Genomic DNA, 14,380 nt, shown 5'->3' with positions numbered 1-14,380 from the left:
ATCTGGTGGACAATTGAATAATGATATACACCTCTGAACAATTTATAATCAAGGTATAGTGTTACTTACCAAAAATATTGCAAAAGGAAGTAATAAGGACGTTTTCATTTTTTCCAGATCAATTATATGTGTAATTATATGTACAAAAATAGTATCAAAGATCAATATTACTAAAAATGTTGATGAACAAAAAGTGAATGAGATTGTATTCTCAATGCAATTTACTTAGTTAACGTTCTTACAGTTATTTAATATATGCCAGTCTCTTGATGAATTTATTTCTCTTATCCATATATTTTTCATCGGATGGTATTTGCTGACGTTAAATAAATGGTTCATATGTTTAATATTAAGCAATGCATTATTTCAAGTGATTAAGCAATTTCTTCTGTAAGCACAATTATTATGTCACAATCGATCGTCGTATCCTTTCAAAAGTTGGTTGAACGATACATACATTTTTGTTCTTCCTACATTCATACATATATACATATACATACATATACATACATATATACATACATATATATATATATATATATATTATTATACTCGTCAAAATATTAATTGATGATACGGTACAATGGAAGAATGACGAAATTTTAATTAATTTAACTTATTAGCTTGCCTGTATTTAACTTACAATATAATACAAAATAATTAAGAATGAATAAAAATAAACCTATCTGTAACGAAATTGTAAGAAAATATATTTTTCATAGAGTTAGTTATTGAAAAATTTTGTTGAACTTCTTCTCTTTCTCCATGTAGTTAATACATTTTCAAGCCTGAGGAAATTTGGCTGTTCAGCTTTTCTGAGCTGCGGCGGCCTGAAGTTGATTGTTTAGATTTTGCGTTGCTTCTACGGCAATATCAACGGCCTGTTTCGTGAATTTTGCAAGATCTTCCTGGATTTTTCCAGAATGTTGGCTCAGAGATTTAGCGGCTTTGTCGGATTCCTTGAGTACGGTTTGAACTCCTTCTTGGAATTTAGTTTGCAATTCATTGACTTGTTGCTGAGCGTTCGGAATTCCACTGTTAATATCTTCGACGACCTTGTTAAGCTTGACCTTAACGCCGTCCCATAGTCTTTCCAATTCAGGGGTCTTAGTCTTGACCTAAATAAACGTAAACAATATTTGAATTCTTATTATACTTTTTTTTAAGCCTAATCCACAAATTTTATTTACTTTTTTTATAGCCTTGTCTTTCTCAAAACGATACAATTAAAAAATATTGTTTCATAGAAACTAAGTTTCTAAACATATTAAATCAAGTTCAGTTAACTAAATAGTTCATTATTACCTCTTCAGTAATGTTTTTCATGTAATTTTGGATATTGGTAATGAAGTTGGTGCTCTGTTCCTTGACAGTTTTTACCATAGTCTCTTGATCGGGGATATTCCATTGTTCCTGAATTTGTTTGGCTAAATTGTTGATGTTCGTTTGAGCCTGGTTGATGAGTTCGGTCAATTGAACTTCAGGAGATCCCTGAGAATTGGTAGTACTGGACGGAGCAACTTTAGCTTCCGAGACCAGTGCAATAGCGAAGATGATCGTGAAAATGGTTTTCATTTTCCTTGGATTCACTGTAAATCAACTAGAAAGTAACTGATGTGCTGGCTACACCAGCTACTGCTTTTATAGGCGATTCTTATCAAGGGTGCACGAGGGCAAGCCAATTATCTCATTAAGACGATGATGAATTGTGATTTTAGCATTCCTCTTTAGACGCTTTCAGAAGAAAGTCTTGAGAATTTTTCTCGATAACCATTAATTTCATTCAGTTTTTCAATGATTTATTCAAAAGATAATAATGAGAAGAATTTGATTACAACTTAATATTTACTAAAGATATTATCTGAAAATAGGTTTATACACGTTTATGAATAAATATTTTATAGCATTAGTGCGTAAGATTGGGATGGATAATTTAATTTAATTTTGTTCTTTCTTCATCAAATAATAACATGGTTAAGTAAATACTGCGATATATTCGTTAAGTTATGATAAGTGATTATATATTTTTTCTTTCTCTCTCCGATGGTCGATTTTATATTGATATTCTCGAGTTAAAGTTCAAGATAAAAACGAAGTTTCAAGGCATTGCATTTCTCTCTGCGGAGAAATTACATTATCTTAGCAATTAAATAGGATTGAAATTCACAAAAATATCAAAACTACCAAATTTACATTTATGTTAGCTATTACATCTTCTTCCAACCATTATTATCACGAACATAAATATTATGTTGAGAAATTTGATATTCAAAAATATTTCAAGAAAGAGTAACTCCTCTACCAAGCAGTTACTTAATCACATTTTTGATCTTTGAAATTTGCTGTTAAATATGTATTAGATGCATTTATAGGAAGTTACGTCAAGAGGACAAGGTCTTGTGGAAAAATTTCTATTGATGCACTTGTTGATTCTTCTGTTGCATGTGTACTATCGATGCTACGGAATCATTCCTTCAAAGTCCATATGGAACAGCTGGTTATCTATATGTGTACTGTCGGTCAATAGAAGCCTTGACCCATGACCATTTTGATTCTATTATTTGCAATACATTCATACACTTTCACCCGATTTTTATTCTACACTTTGTTTGATATTTATTCTGTATCAAAATTTACACGATGATGTACATATCAATTGATAATAACTGATAATAAATGTAGATTATCACGTTTATTTAAATATATAATTTACATATATTTTATGTTTCAATGTATTACGAACTGATGAGATGCATGACTTTATCGGTGGTATTATGAAGATAGGAAAAGTTTATGTAACGATATTTCATGGTGTTGATATAATTCTTTCTACATATAGGACGTTCGAAGATATATTTTTTATTTATATAATTTTAAGCATTAATAACTTTTTAACAGTGACATTTTTAAAGGATGAGAGAATGCAAGGAAAGTGCTTATCTTCGCATTTTATTTTCAAAATTTGTGTTCAATGATACATAATTATATCATGGAAAATCATGGATTCATTAAAGCACGCGTTATTTATCTATTAGTTGTGTAAATACTATTTTTTATCTTAATACTTGTGTTAAAATTAACACTGTTTTCAAAAGACATATACATAAGTACTTATACATATTAGAAATCTAACAAGAATGATGCAATCTGTTATTTGCGAACGAAAATACAATATTAATAAAGAAACGCTAGAAAATTGTTGGCCCTTTTTATTAAAAAAGGTAATTGTACTGATTTATAAATCCATAGTAGAGAAACTTTAGTTATGAACAATTGATCGAACGATTATTTACGCTTATTATTTGTAAGTTTCTCTATCTCTTTTCGAAAATTGTCAGTAGCCTGTCCAATAGCTGATTTCGCCTTCTCTAAGGCGCCATTAAAATCCGCATTTTCAAATGCCCCTTTTGCATCATCGAACATCTTCTTCGCTTTGTTCGTTAGATCGTCAAGAGCACTTTGAACTTGTGGATTTGATTGTGGTGTGTCTTCGGGTATTGGAGTAGCCTAGACATTAATATAAATTGCCGGAAAGAATTATAAGAATCCTCGGTTACAAACCATTAACCAAATTTAATTACATTCAATTTAATTTTTGAAGAAAATATTTTACCTACCTGTAACACATAAACTAGGCAGACAAACAGAAAAGCGAATAAGAGGAGGTATCGAGCCATAATGTAATCGATCGTTGTTCTTTTCTGTCAGGACTATCGCTCAAAAGAATGTGACAGTTTCTGTTAGAGAGACGGTAGTAAACTGCTTTGAAAGCTTCGTGCGAGGTGTGTTACTATGATAAAACGAATTAAGATCAAAGATCACGCTAATAACCACTTAAGCCTCTATACTTCTAAGTTATTCTCAATTTCTTTATCGCCAGCTAAGCGACACGACTTGCACACGTTGCTCTTCTTCGCTCTACTGAAACAAAATGAACCGCTCTTCGACCACTTTTGATGAAATCAAGCAATTATTCCATGCTACGTCATGATTTGCGTTTTTCACAATGCTTTATCTACGTTCTGCGGAAATTGTGTAATCAACGTATTTCCATTTCCTGGATCTTTTTAAAATGTTATTTTTATATACTTTGCCAAGTTAATGGTACATCCTAGCGATAAACATATTAGGTAGTCATCATATTTTACATCGTAATTGAAATCAACTGATGCAATATAAGTAAATATATTTCTATAAAATGTGTTCGCAGAGTTACTCTTTAAATTACTTGAGTTTTATTTCGCTAGTGGTAAAACTATTATTTTTCTTGCCTTTATGTATCTGTTTTTCTGTTTATATGGTTAGATTTACAAAAATAGAAATAATCGTTCAAGGATCGAGTACAAAATAAGGAATATCTCATCAATATGGAATTTTTGTCGACTCTTGGAAACTCGAAAGTTCTTTAGTATAAACAAAATTATGCGCAATAGCGGTAAAGAATGTGATTCGAATAAGGATATTTTTAATACGTAATATCTTTATTTCAGCACTTATGCTAATAAACAATTTTAATATATATATATGCAGTAGCTACATATAGTGAGTATAATAAATTATTAAATTTCAAACATTTTTTAACAGTCGTGAGAAAAAGTTAATTGCGATGAAGATAAGAATTCGAAAATTATTCTAATTAACGAAAGGAATGTAGATCCTAAAAGAGACATATTTTGATCGTCATTATGAATCATTATAATATACTAAGTTATAATAAATAATAATAAAAATACAAGTAAGTGGATATTAAATTTGTAGCAGAGATTAGAATTCGGCAGGATGTTACAATTCTCAATTATAAATTACATATAGAAATCGATAAACGAATTGTAATTACTGATATAAAAAATGATGAATATTAATTCTTTTCATCCGAAAGTAATCCTGAAATACTGCTTTGTGACATTTGAGAAGAAGCAGCACTCGGCAAACTCTCTCCACTTGTTGTAGGATTTTTACACAATCCCAGAACTTGTAATGCTATATTTAAAGTTTCCGAAAAACCAGAAGCAGTATATCCGTTATAAAATGCTTGTAAAATATCGATAGCTTCTTCCAAAAGTGATAAATGCCGATAGAATTTTTGTTGAACGTAAACTATCAAATAACCGATTGTCGTTTCCAGCCACGCGATTGCCTTAGAAAATAAATTTGCTGTTTCTTCTATAGGATTTAATATGCATCCATAAATAAAACTTAATGCGGTATTGATGAAGGTAAAAACTTTGTTCTCAAATTCTTTTAAAATACCAGCAATATATTCATAATCAAGTTTAAAATAATTAAAAAGATCTTGAATATGAGTGATAAACTTTACAGTGCAACCTTTCAACCTAATTACGCTTTTCAAAATAGGAGTAACGATACGGAAAGATTTTCTTATAATATTCAATAGCGTTTCTAATTTCTCGGGATGTTTTAAAATTGCTTCAAGGCGCGTTACTCCGATTTCTATTAACTCAGGTAGATCTTCAAGTTCAGTAAATAAAATTGCATCTTCAGTTATGTTCAGTAAGTGAACCAACGGAGATTCAGGCTTTAAACTTTGCCCAGCGTCTACAACGTAATGAAAGAACTTGTTCAGTTCACAAAAATATTCATGAACAATAATTCCAACTCTATGTCTGTGACCATGGCTTGCAGCCTCTGTCTCACAGGAATTACTTTCTAATGGATCCTGTGGAGAAGATTCTGAATGCTCGAATTTAGCTTTAGAAAACTCCCAAGTCAATGAATCAGTTACTTCACGCTTTGACAACTTCTTTGAGTTATCTATAAGCTTCTAAAAATGTTTAATTTTTATTGATAAATGAAACAAAATAACGGTACAAAATGAAAAATACGAAATAAAAAGTCACCAGATTATCTTCTTCCACTTCATTTTTTATCTTTCCGCTATCTCTATCCTCTCCATTAAAAATTTCCTTTTCCGCTGACGTTGTATATAATTGCAAAGATTGTAAGACAATAGGTAAGTCATCCTGGAGTAATTCAGATAAAGGATTACGTATTCTGTTCTTAATTGCTGTTGTTATGACAGTTTGATTTTCACTAGCAGCACTAAATGTCGCGGTACATAATACCACGTACGACAAGAAGACACGCGAGCACTTGTACTTCATTCTTCCAACCAAGAATGCACTCACTGATTTTGGCTAATGAAGGCGGCTTCATATATTCAGACGATTGATATCTTATTTTAGTAAATCGCACGCACACGGTGCGCAGTTTCAAAAGTTAAGATGATTAAATGAGATATCATTGATGAAAGTGTAACCTTACGTATACATATATACTCAAGAAATAAAAAAAAAGCACGTATTTAGTTCTTCAGTGATTACTTACGCGCATTTCACGACAAATGTCAAGTGAAATGGATAAGGAAAAACATAATTTATCATATCAAATTTATTTTAACGCTTTTATACCTTAGTGTTGTTATTGTATTTTATTACATTACTTTATCTGTTTTATATTAATTTCATGGTATCAAAATTTATGAACATGATAACGATGAAACTTCACACGCAGGAACGAGTATTCGGTCAATTCGGGATTGAAGTCCTTTCAGTCGTTTAACTTTGGTTTCGCATTCATCGTCAGATGTAACGCTGAAAAAGTTTATCTCACGTTATATTTGAAAAAATTTTAACGGTCAGGATGAAATTACGATTAGGATACTCACTCGTTTGTTGTAATCGGATTTTCAACTTGAAAGTTATAATTCTTTGAAGGTAGTGAAGGATTAACAGCGGGCGGAACGTAAGTATTGTACGCATAAACTTCTCCACGTAAAGTATCTTCCATGCTAAGCTTTCCTGATGGTGATGAGGTAGTAGTCGGCATGTCGACTGAAATTGGATATTCAATATGACGAGGTTGAGTATACGTATCGGTAACTACTTTAAAATTCAACGACACAGGTGCCTTTTCCTCTTTGGAACACGGTTTAGGTCCCTGAAATTATTTTTATTATTTATTGCAAGATGATAGGAGAGATATTCTTTGCTGAAATTACAAAATAAATTTTTATTAATTAATTAATTAATTGCACCTGAATCTGAAAAGGGAGTCGGCGAGCCGTAACGCAAGGTTCACCATAAGTCACTATTTTGGCGCCATTGCAATCCAGGCTATAGCAGCTTTTCAAACTGCAAAATAAATAAGCAACGGTGGAAATCCAGATTATCATTCCTGAATACATGATGATATCCTAAATTTTTAATACAATTAAATTGTAGCCACGATCTCGCGTTCTTAATATACATATGTTCATTAAAAACAATTCCTTTTCCGGTTTATGATCAGATTAACGATTATACGTATTATGTTACGCGATTTCTAAGTACGTGTTCTTCATAACGAACAAATTTTTGCATTTTACTTTAAATTTTCGCAACCTTCGCACGTGCTTCAATAAGAGGCAGTAAACAATTCTGTACTTGCGGAAGCTATAAGCTGCGAACATGTTTATGAAACCGTGAATGAAACACACGTACCGTTCCCTAAGAATTTTAAATATTACTGCTTTATATCAATCAATATGCAAAAGTATAGCACGCTATTATCAAGGTGTATTGTTTGTAAATTAAAAAGATTATAAATGTTCTATCGTTTCTGAAAAATCTTGAATAGTGAATATCACAACCTCTGTATATCTTTTTTTATTTTGTAAATGTTGGTGTATTATTATAATTATACTGTAGTAAATTCCACACCAATTGCATTTGATTAATGTAATTAATCATGATTTAACTTACAATTACATTAATTTAATTACATTATAATTTAATTCTATTAATTGTGGTAAACATAAATGTGGGAATGTATAAATAAAATTAAAAGAAAATGTCATTAAAAAAAATTGTGTTAATGCTTTAAATAGCAATACGTTGTGTGTAAATATGTACAAATGTATCCATATATTATAATATTTCCTTCGAAAGAATCATCATGCTCGACCATATGGTGCTCGTACCAAAAGATTTCCCTTCCCAGCTTTAGAGAATGTTTCACGAAGTGTTGATAGGTTCGCTTAGGCTTAAACCACGAAAGTCGAAGAAACATTGTAAATCTTAGTAGACAGCACGCATGGCAGTCATTACTAATTCTTATTTTTTTCTTCCTCGAACTATTAGTTGAAGACAATGTGTAATTTAACAGATTATTGTAATTTATCGATAACGTAACTATATATTTACAAATAGTCTTGTGCTTAGGTAGTATTTCAAATAGTATTCGAAAATATAACTATTTTTGTAAGTAAGACCTATATATACATTATACATATTATACATACATACATATTATTTTTATAAATAAACCCATATATACATATTTTATTTAAATATGTTGCTATGATTAATTATTTTTATTAATTATTTTTATTTATTAATTTTTATGCTATAATTGATAGGTTATCCAATTCAAATTTCTAACGTACTCTGTTTAGTTCTTAAGAAAATTGGAGGAGGTAGTAAAATATAATAATTTTTAAATGCTAATCCAAACTAATTAACGAACGATTAATTTATTAGAACATTAGTAGAGGTTATTAATTTTACTTTATGCCCACATAAACTTATTGTTGATAGTTAATGTAAACATATTGTATATAAAAACGTATTGTATATATGTATAATACGTTAGAAATTTCTATTTTATTTTAATGTTCATTGTTTATTTCAAAATTTTACACAGTTATATAATATGTATTTTTAACAAGTTACTTTCATTTAACGAATTTTATAATATATTATTAAAAACAGTATAAAAGAGAATAAAACACATTAATATTACAAAATTTGTTATTATTAAATACTTAAATTACAATGTTTTTCTTTTGCTCAATATTCAATCCTTCCGGTTTACTAGTGCAAATTGCTACCTTCTTTTATGGAAAGAATACACAGCTTCAGCAGAATTTAAAACTGAAAGAATTGAATATACATGTATTATCATTATTTAATAAATTATGTTGGACATGACCTAGATTCTGAATTGCTAAAACTATCATCAATAAACTTTTCTTGAACTATAATTTTTCCTGGAATATAGCCTGGTATTGATGGTCCTAAAGGTCCACATGCCTCCTCTTCACTATCATCAATTTTTCCACTACTTATTCCTTGACTGTAACTCACAGGTTTTGTATTTCTATAAGTTGCATCTATTGGTGCATAACCCAAATCTCTGTAAATAGTTAATAATATAGTAAATAGTTACTATATACGATTTGTATGAACAATAAATAGTATATCTTTCCTGTATATGTTAATAATTTCTTAAATCATCAAGCTTACTTGTAGGTAATAAGACTTTCTTGATCAGAAGTTTCTTCCTGCGTTATACTTTCACGTTCAACTGCTTCAAGCTCTGCAAGTTTTGCTTCTTCTTGCTCGTCATAAGTACCAATAACAACAGTTTTTTGAGGTGCTATTTTTAATTCTACAATAGGTTTATTTACTGTTACCAGTTTTTCTTCTGCAATATCAGGAATTTGGCTTTCACTTTTTACATCAACTGGTACTGTACGGTGACCAAAGGATAATTTATCTTCTGGAACAAATTGTTTCCCTTGCCTGTAAATTACATTTGGTGCACGAAGATTTTTATATGCAAGAGTAAGAGAAACTGCATCTGCTGGTATTGCTGGAGCTGAATTATGTTCTTGAGTTTCACCTAAAAGATATATATATAGGTCTGTTTAGTATTTTCATATTGAACTAATTATAAATAACAATAATATATTTAATAGTTATTGAACCTGTAGCATCATCAAAACAATCTGAGGAACTGCTACTCATACTCATTTTTGAATATTGCTTCTGTGTATTTTCATTATTTAAGTGAGCATAAACTAAGGGTAAATTATATATTGCAGAATTTAATCCACTAAGTGTGTCAAAATTTATGCTTCCATGTGAAACAGTTTCGGATGTAGCATCAGAGGAACTAAGTGTTTTACTTTTAGTTTCTCCAGTAGCTGTATTTATACAAATTTCATGTGGAACTGATGAAGGACAACATACAAGTTTGCCAGGATAAGCTGGTGTAACTTTAGTTTTTTCTATTATTTTTCCACTATTAGGTTCTATTGGAAGAGGATAACACAAATCACCAATTGGAGGAAACCTACAAATAAAAATTTAAGATGGAAATTCTTATATACTTTCTGGTTATTATATTATCTATTTAAAAAATAAAGATAAATATACCTTGGTGCAACATTGCCATTGGAATTCACAGAATCCTCAACATCCAAAGTTTCTATATTTTGCTTATTACAACTACAACTGCTGTCATTACATCCAATGCTTTCACTTTGTGTATTTGGATTTTTGTCACATCCACAGGTGTTACCATTACTGTTACAAGGACTGGAGTTGCTCTCACTTTCTGAGTTGGAACAACCTGTTTGGATATTCTTTACAGTTGCAGCATCCTTGATTTCTTCTGCTGGCACAAAATGTGTAGGTTTTGGTAATTTTGTAGCTTTCACAACGACTTCGCTTTGAGTACAAGGATTTGAACCTAAAAGTGATAGAATTTAATGAATAATTTTAAATAAAAGAAATTAAATTACACCATAAGCATTAATTTTTATAATTGAATACCTTCCCCCAAACCTCCGCATGTACATCCTTGGCTTTGAGCCTGAAGTATCAAGCACGCTATTGTTAGGACGAAAAGAGCGCTCAACACTGAAGACTTCATATTAATGACTTCCGTTCTGTCTCATTCTTAATTGTGAAGACTTTATATACACGAAAAAGATCTGAATTCAAAGATACTTTACGCAATTCGATAGCATATTGTAGTTCCTGTTATTTTTAAAAATATCCTAAAAACTTCCCGTATTTTTAAATGTGGAGTTAAATTTCTTTTGTACATAGTAAACAACTTGTTTAAGTTTTGATGTAAACGTAAATGAATATATGCCTGTACTGGTTATAATTTACATCACAATAAAATATGTTTAATGAATTGAACGTTGGACGTGATAATTCGATGAATCGGTACTTCCGCATTATTTCCATGTTATCGTTTATATACACGGCGTGGGAAAAAGGAAAAGAAACATGTACTTTCATGATTTTAGTTCTTTTTGGTATCAATGACATGTTATTTTTTGATGAATATTTTATTGTAAAATATAAATTTTGTAATTTAGACAATGAATACTTATAAATGAACATTTGATAATTAATCATGTAATAATATAATATATATATATTATAATATAATATTATATATATTATATTATTATATTATATATATATTATATTATTATGTTATAATATAATATTATATAATATATATTATAATGTGATATTATATTTATAATATATATATTATAAAATAATATATTTATATATTATTTATTTATACAGCTATATACAATATAGTACACCTTCTTATATCTCACTTATTAAAGAAATCAGCTGCCCTTTGCCTTTGAAGAGGCAGATTAAGTAAATTATCGGTAAGAACAGGACCTTGACATCGCATACTATTGTTTTTTAGTTCAAGGTGATTTTCAGGTTTTGAAACTGTATTTATTCGTGGAGTGCTGGGTGTTCTGATACCTATCGATGGTGTCCTTGAGGATAATGCTCTTCTTGGAGATGGTGTACTTGCAATTCGAAGTTTTTGGGTAGCTAATCTTCTAGCTGCTGGAGACATAGTACTCAAACGATCTATTGTTGACCTTGGTGATGGGCTACACAAAGAAAAGATGAAATAAAAAAAGAGATATTTTATATAGATGTTATAAACAACTATGCAAGTGGTACAAAAATATTTACGTTGCTAACGATTTTCTGGCTGCTTCTAAAGCTTTGTTTTTTCTATCTCTATGCCTTTCACCAGCTTTCTCTGCTAGTTGCAATGCAAGCTGCTCTCTTTTTGGAGGTTCTGCCATTCTAAATGATGGTCCTTGACTTGTTCTCAATAAAGGTGTATCTCCCCCATCTAATCTAAATGGTGTACCTTCTATTTGACCCCATGTCATTAAAGGACTTTCACATTCTCCAGGTCTTGGACTTGGAGTTGCTACAAAGCTAAATCCGTTTACTCTGGGTGTTGGATTCCTCACAATTTCTTTGCCATCAACTCCAATTTTTCCATCATTGGCTTTTGATTGATTTTTTGCTAATTCATTAATAGTTTCTTTATTTTGTTGTTCATTGAAAGGGTTAGTTCGAAGTCTTGTATTTTCATGTATTACCAGTTGCTTTTTCTTGGCTAAATCTATCCTTTCATCAGGAGTTAATTCAACTCCATCAGGAACATACATAATATAATTTTTATTTTGATAATTCCAACTATCTAACTGATTAGGCTTGTCATTACTACCTTCAATAGCCAATGTACCTGAAGATTTGGCATTTGTTAGTGCTTTACAATTCTCTTCAGCTTCATAAAGCCATGCATATTTCAACCTTAATTTTTTTTCAGCCTCAATCATCATCTCTTCGAAACTTGCATTGTCTTCACTTGTGTGTATACTTAAATATGCATCTAATCCTGTTGTAGGTTCTGTTTTGTCTTTTTCTTTTGTATCTGTATTAGCAGGTATATCTTTTGGTACTTTTGTAGATTTAAACTGCTCATCTTCAGACTCAATTTTGTTCATAGGTGTTTCAAATGTAGCTGGACTAGCAGGTCTTTCAGTTGTTGGTCTTCCTGAACTATATTTTTCATACAATTCTCTCATCCTCTTTACATCGTTTTGTTCTAATGCATCTAAATATTGATTTTGTGCTTGAAGTTTATCTAAATGTGGAAAAAAGTCCCTCTGAATAATTTCCCCCATTTTTTTTATATATGTATCTTCATCTAAAATTTTTGGTTGTAGTTTTTTATATTTTTTTGCTACACCTAATGGTTTTTTAAACACTGCTAGATCTTTCATATTTTTAGCTACTTCCAAAGCTTGGGATCCTGGAGAATCCATTGTTAAACCTAAAAAACAATACATTGTAATACTTAAAACAAAAAAATAACAAATATGGACAGTTGGAAGTAGTTAATAAAAATGTATATACTAAAAGTAATATATCATATAGGTTAAACAATTGACACTCACGTTTTAAAAAAGTAAGGTTAAGTGATGAAACGCTTCTTGAATGTTTTTATTTCTTTATGCCAGTATTATATTTTTATTTTATATTCATTTTGAACAAGCTATTGATAACCGTCATAAGCGTATTACAATTTTTCTTACAACCGCGAATCTATACACAAAGTATGCACAAAACTTTGAAGAAAAACACAATATACACAACAATTATATCTAACCAACGAATGGTAATACATCCTTCAACCATGTCATGTGGCGCCATTATATGTCTACAATTAGGATTTACTAAATCTGACTAAACTAATTTGAGATTTAATTAACTTTGTCCCAATATTGTTAATATTTTATTATTATCTTATTATCATACATTTTACACAATAGTGTGTAATTTGTGAATGTAAAAAATTTTAGATGTAATAACTAAAACGTTAAAAAAAATAGTATGTGGTTGGTTCTCTTATTTGAATTAAAAATTATACAAATACATTAATTTGCGCAAAAAGGAAAATGGACAGAATAATAAATCATTAAAAGGTAATTGACATATTGTTGTATTATAAAATGATATAGGCTAAATGTACTTTCAAATATCTCAAATAAAAGCAACAATCTATTTGTAGTATTTTTGAAATAAATAACTTTCGATCTACGTAGGCATAAAATTGACAACAAGTTTCGATGAAATATGAGTATAGTATGGTATTTGTAGAGTAAATGTAATAGGACTGAGAAAATTCGCTTTCACATTATAAATAAGAACTCAAAGAAAAAGTCAGAATCGTTCGATGTCATTGCAACACGCAATGCAGCCGAGTGAGTAATTAGCGCAGAATAGAAGTTCAATGGGGTGATCGACACACCGCGCAAACACGGCCCTGGTTTTGGCCACTCAGTAAGTAGTCGAAGTGATATTTTGGTCGAGCTGGGACAGTGGGATGGGATATGATTGCCTTCTCGTATTGCCGTGGCTTGAGACATGGACTCTCGGAAGAAAAGAGGAAGAGAGACCGAGCAAAATGATCCGAGAGGTTCCGAGGTGTTGGAAAGGCACGATGAAAGACATATGAGGATTCCAGCGGCGAGATAGGATATGCCTGCCGACTATGTTACAGCGAAAATCTTTTGAGGTTCACCTTATGCGTACTACTCCTCTTTTACTGTAGTTTTTTCGCAGAATTGACAAGTATCGAATAGTGCCGAGAGAATTCTGTAAAAACATTGACTCATTCATTTATTTGAATAGCATTAGTGTAATTGATCATGATTTTATGTCATATTAATTGTTATACAAAATTT

The 14,380-nt window shown here is 30.4% G+C and overlaps 4 protein-coding genes across 4 annotated transcripts; all 4 read right to left on the bottom strand.

Moving 5' to 3' along the window:
- Positions 1–586: 586 nt before the first annotated feature.
- LOC117212222 lies at positions 587–1,648 on the bottom strand. Its single transcript, XM_033456817.1, has 2 exons — positions 1,306–1,648; positions 587–1,118 (listed from the first exon to the last, which is right to left on the bottom strand). The coding sequence occupies exons 1-2, from the start codon at positions 1,573–1,575 to the stop codon at positions 807–809; spliced, it is 582 nt and encodes a 193-aa protein (XP_033312708.1). The 5' UTR covers positions 1,576–1,648; the 3' UTR covers positions 587–806.
- A 2,921-nt stretch (positions 1,649–4,569) lies between these two features.
- Positions 4,570–6,266, bottom strand: LOC117212252. The gene is made up of 2 exons (XM_033456875.1): positions 5,859–6,266; positions 4,570–5,782 (listed from the first exon to the last, which is right to left on the bottom strand). Exons 1-2 carry the CDS (start codon positions 6,120–6,122, stop codon positions 4,859–4,861), a joined length of 1,188 nt encoding a protein of 395 aa, XP_033312766.1. The 5' UTR covers positions 6,123–6,266; the 3' UTR covers positions 4,570–4,858.
- A 108-nt stretch (positions 6,267–6,374) lies between these two features.
- On the bottom strand, positions 6,375–7,790 carry LOC117212253. Its single transcript, XM_033456876.1, has 3 exons — positions 7,055–7,790; positions 6,686–6,957; positions 6,375–6,611 (listed from the first exon to the last, which is right to left on the bottom strand). The coding sequence occupies exons 1-3, from the start codon at positions 7,202–7,204 to the stop codon at positions 6,497–6,499; spliced, it is 537 nt and encodes a 178-aa protein (XP_033312767.1). The 5' UTR covers positions 7,205–7,790; the 3' UTR covers positions 6,375–6,496.
- A 999-nt stretch (positions 7,791–8,789) lies between these two features.
- Positions 8,790–13,304, bottom strand: LOC117212230. Its single transcript, XM_033456833.1, has 8 exons — positions 13,091–13,304; positions 11,808–12,966; positions 11,429–11,722; positions 10,617–10,732; positions 10,218–10,533; positions 9,767–10,134; positions 9,303–9,681; positions 8,790–9,192 (listed from the first exon to the last, which is right to left on the bottom strand). Exons 2-8 carry the CDS (start codon positions 12,956–12,958, stop codon positions 8,973–8,975), a joined length of 2,844 nt encoding a protein of 947 aa, XP_033312724.1. The 5' UTR covers positions 12,959–12,966; positions 13,091–13,304; the 3' UTR covers positions 8,790–8,972.
- Between the last annotated feature and the right edge of the window lie 1,076 nt (positions 13,305–14,380).

Source organism: Bombus bifarius, unplaced genomic scaffold, assembly GCF_011952205.1.
Source record: "Bombus bifarius isolate JDL3187 unplaced genomic scaffold, Bbif_JDL3187 scf7180000008286, whole genome shotgun sequence".
Taxonomy (NCBI): Eukaryota; Metazoa; Arthropoda; class Insecta; order Hymenoptera; family Apidae; genus Bombus; species Bombus bifarius.
This window is presented reverse-complemented; position numbering and strand designations above follow the sequence as displayed.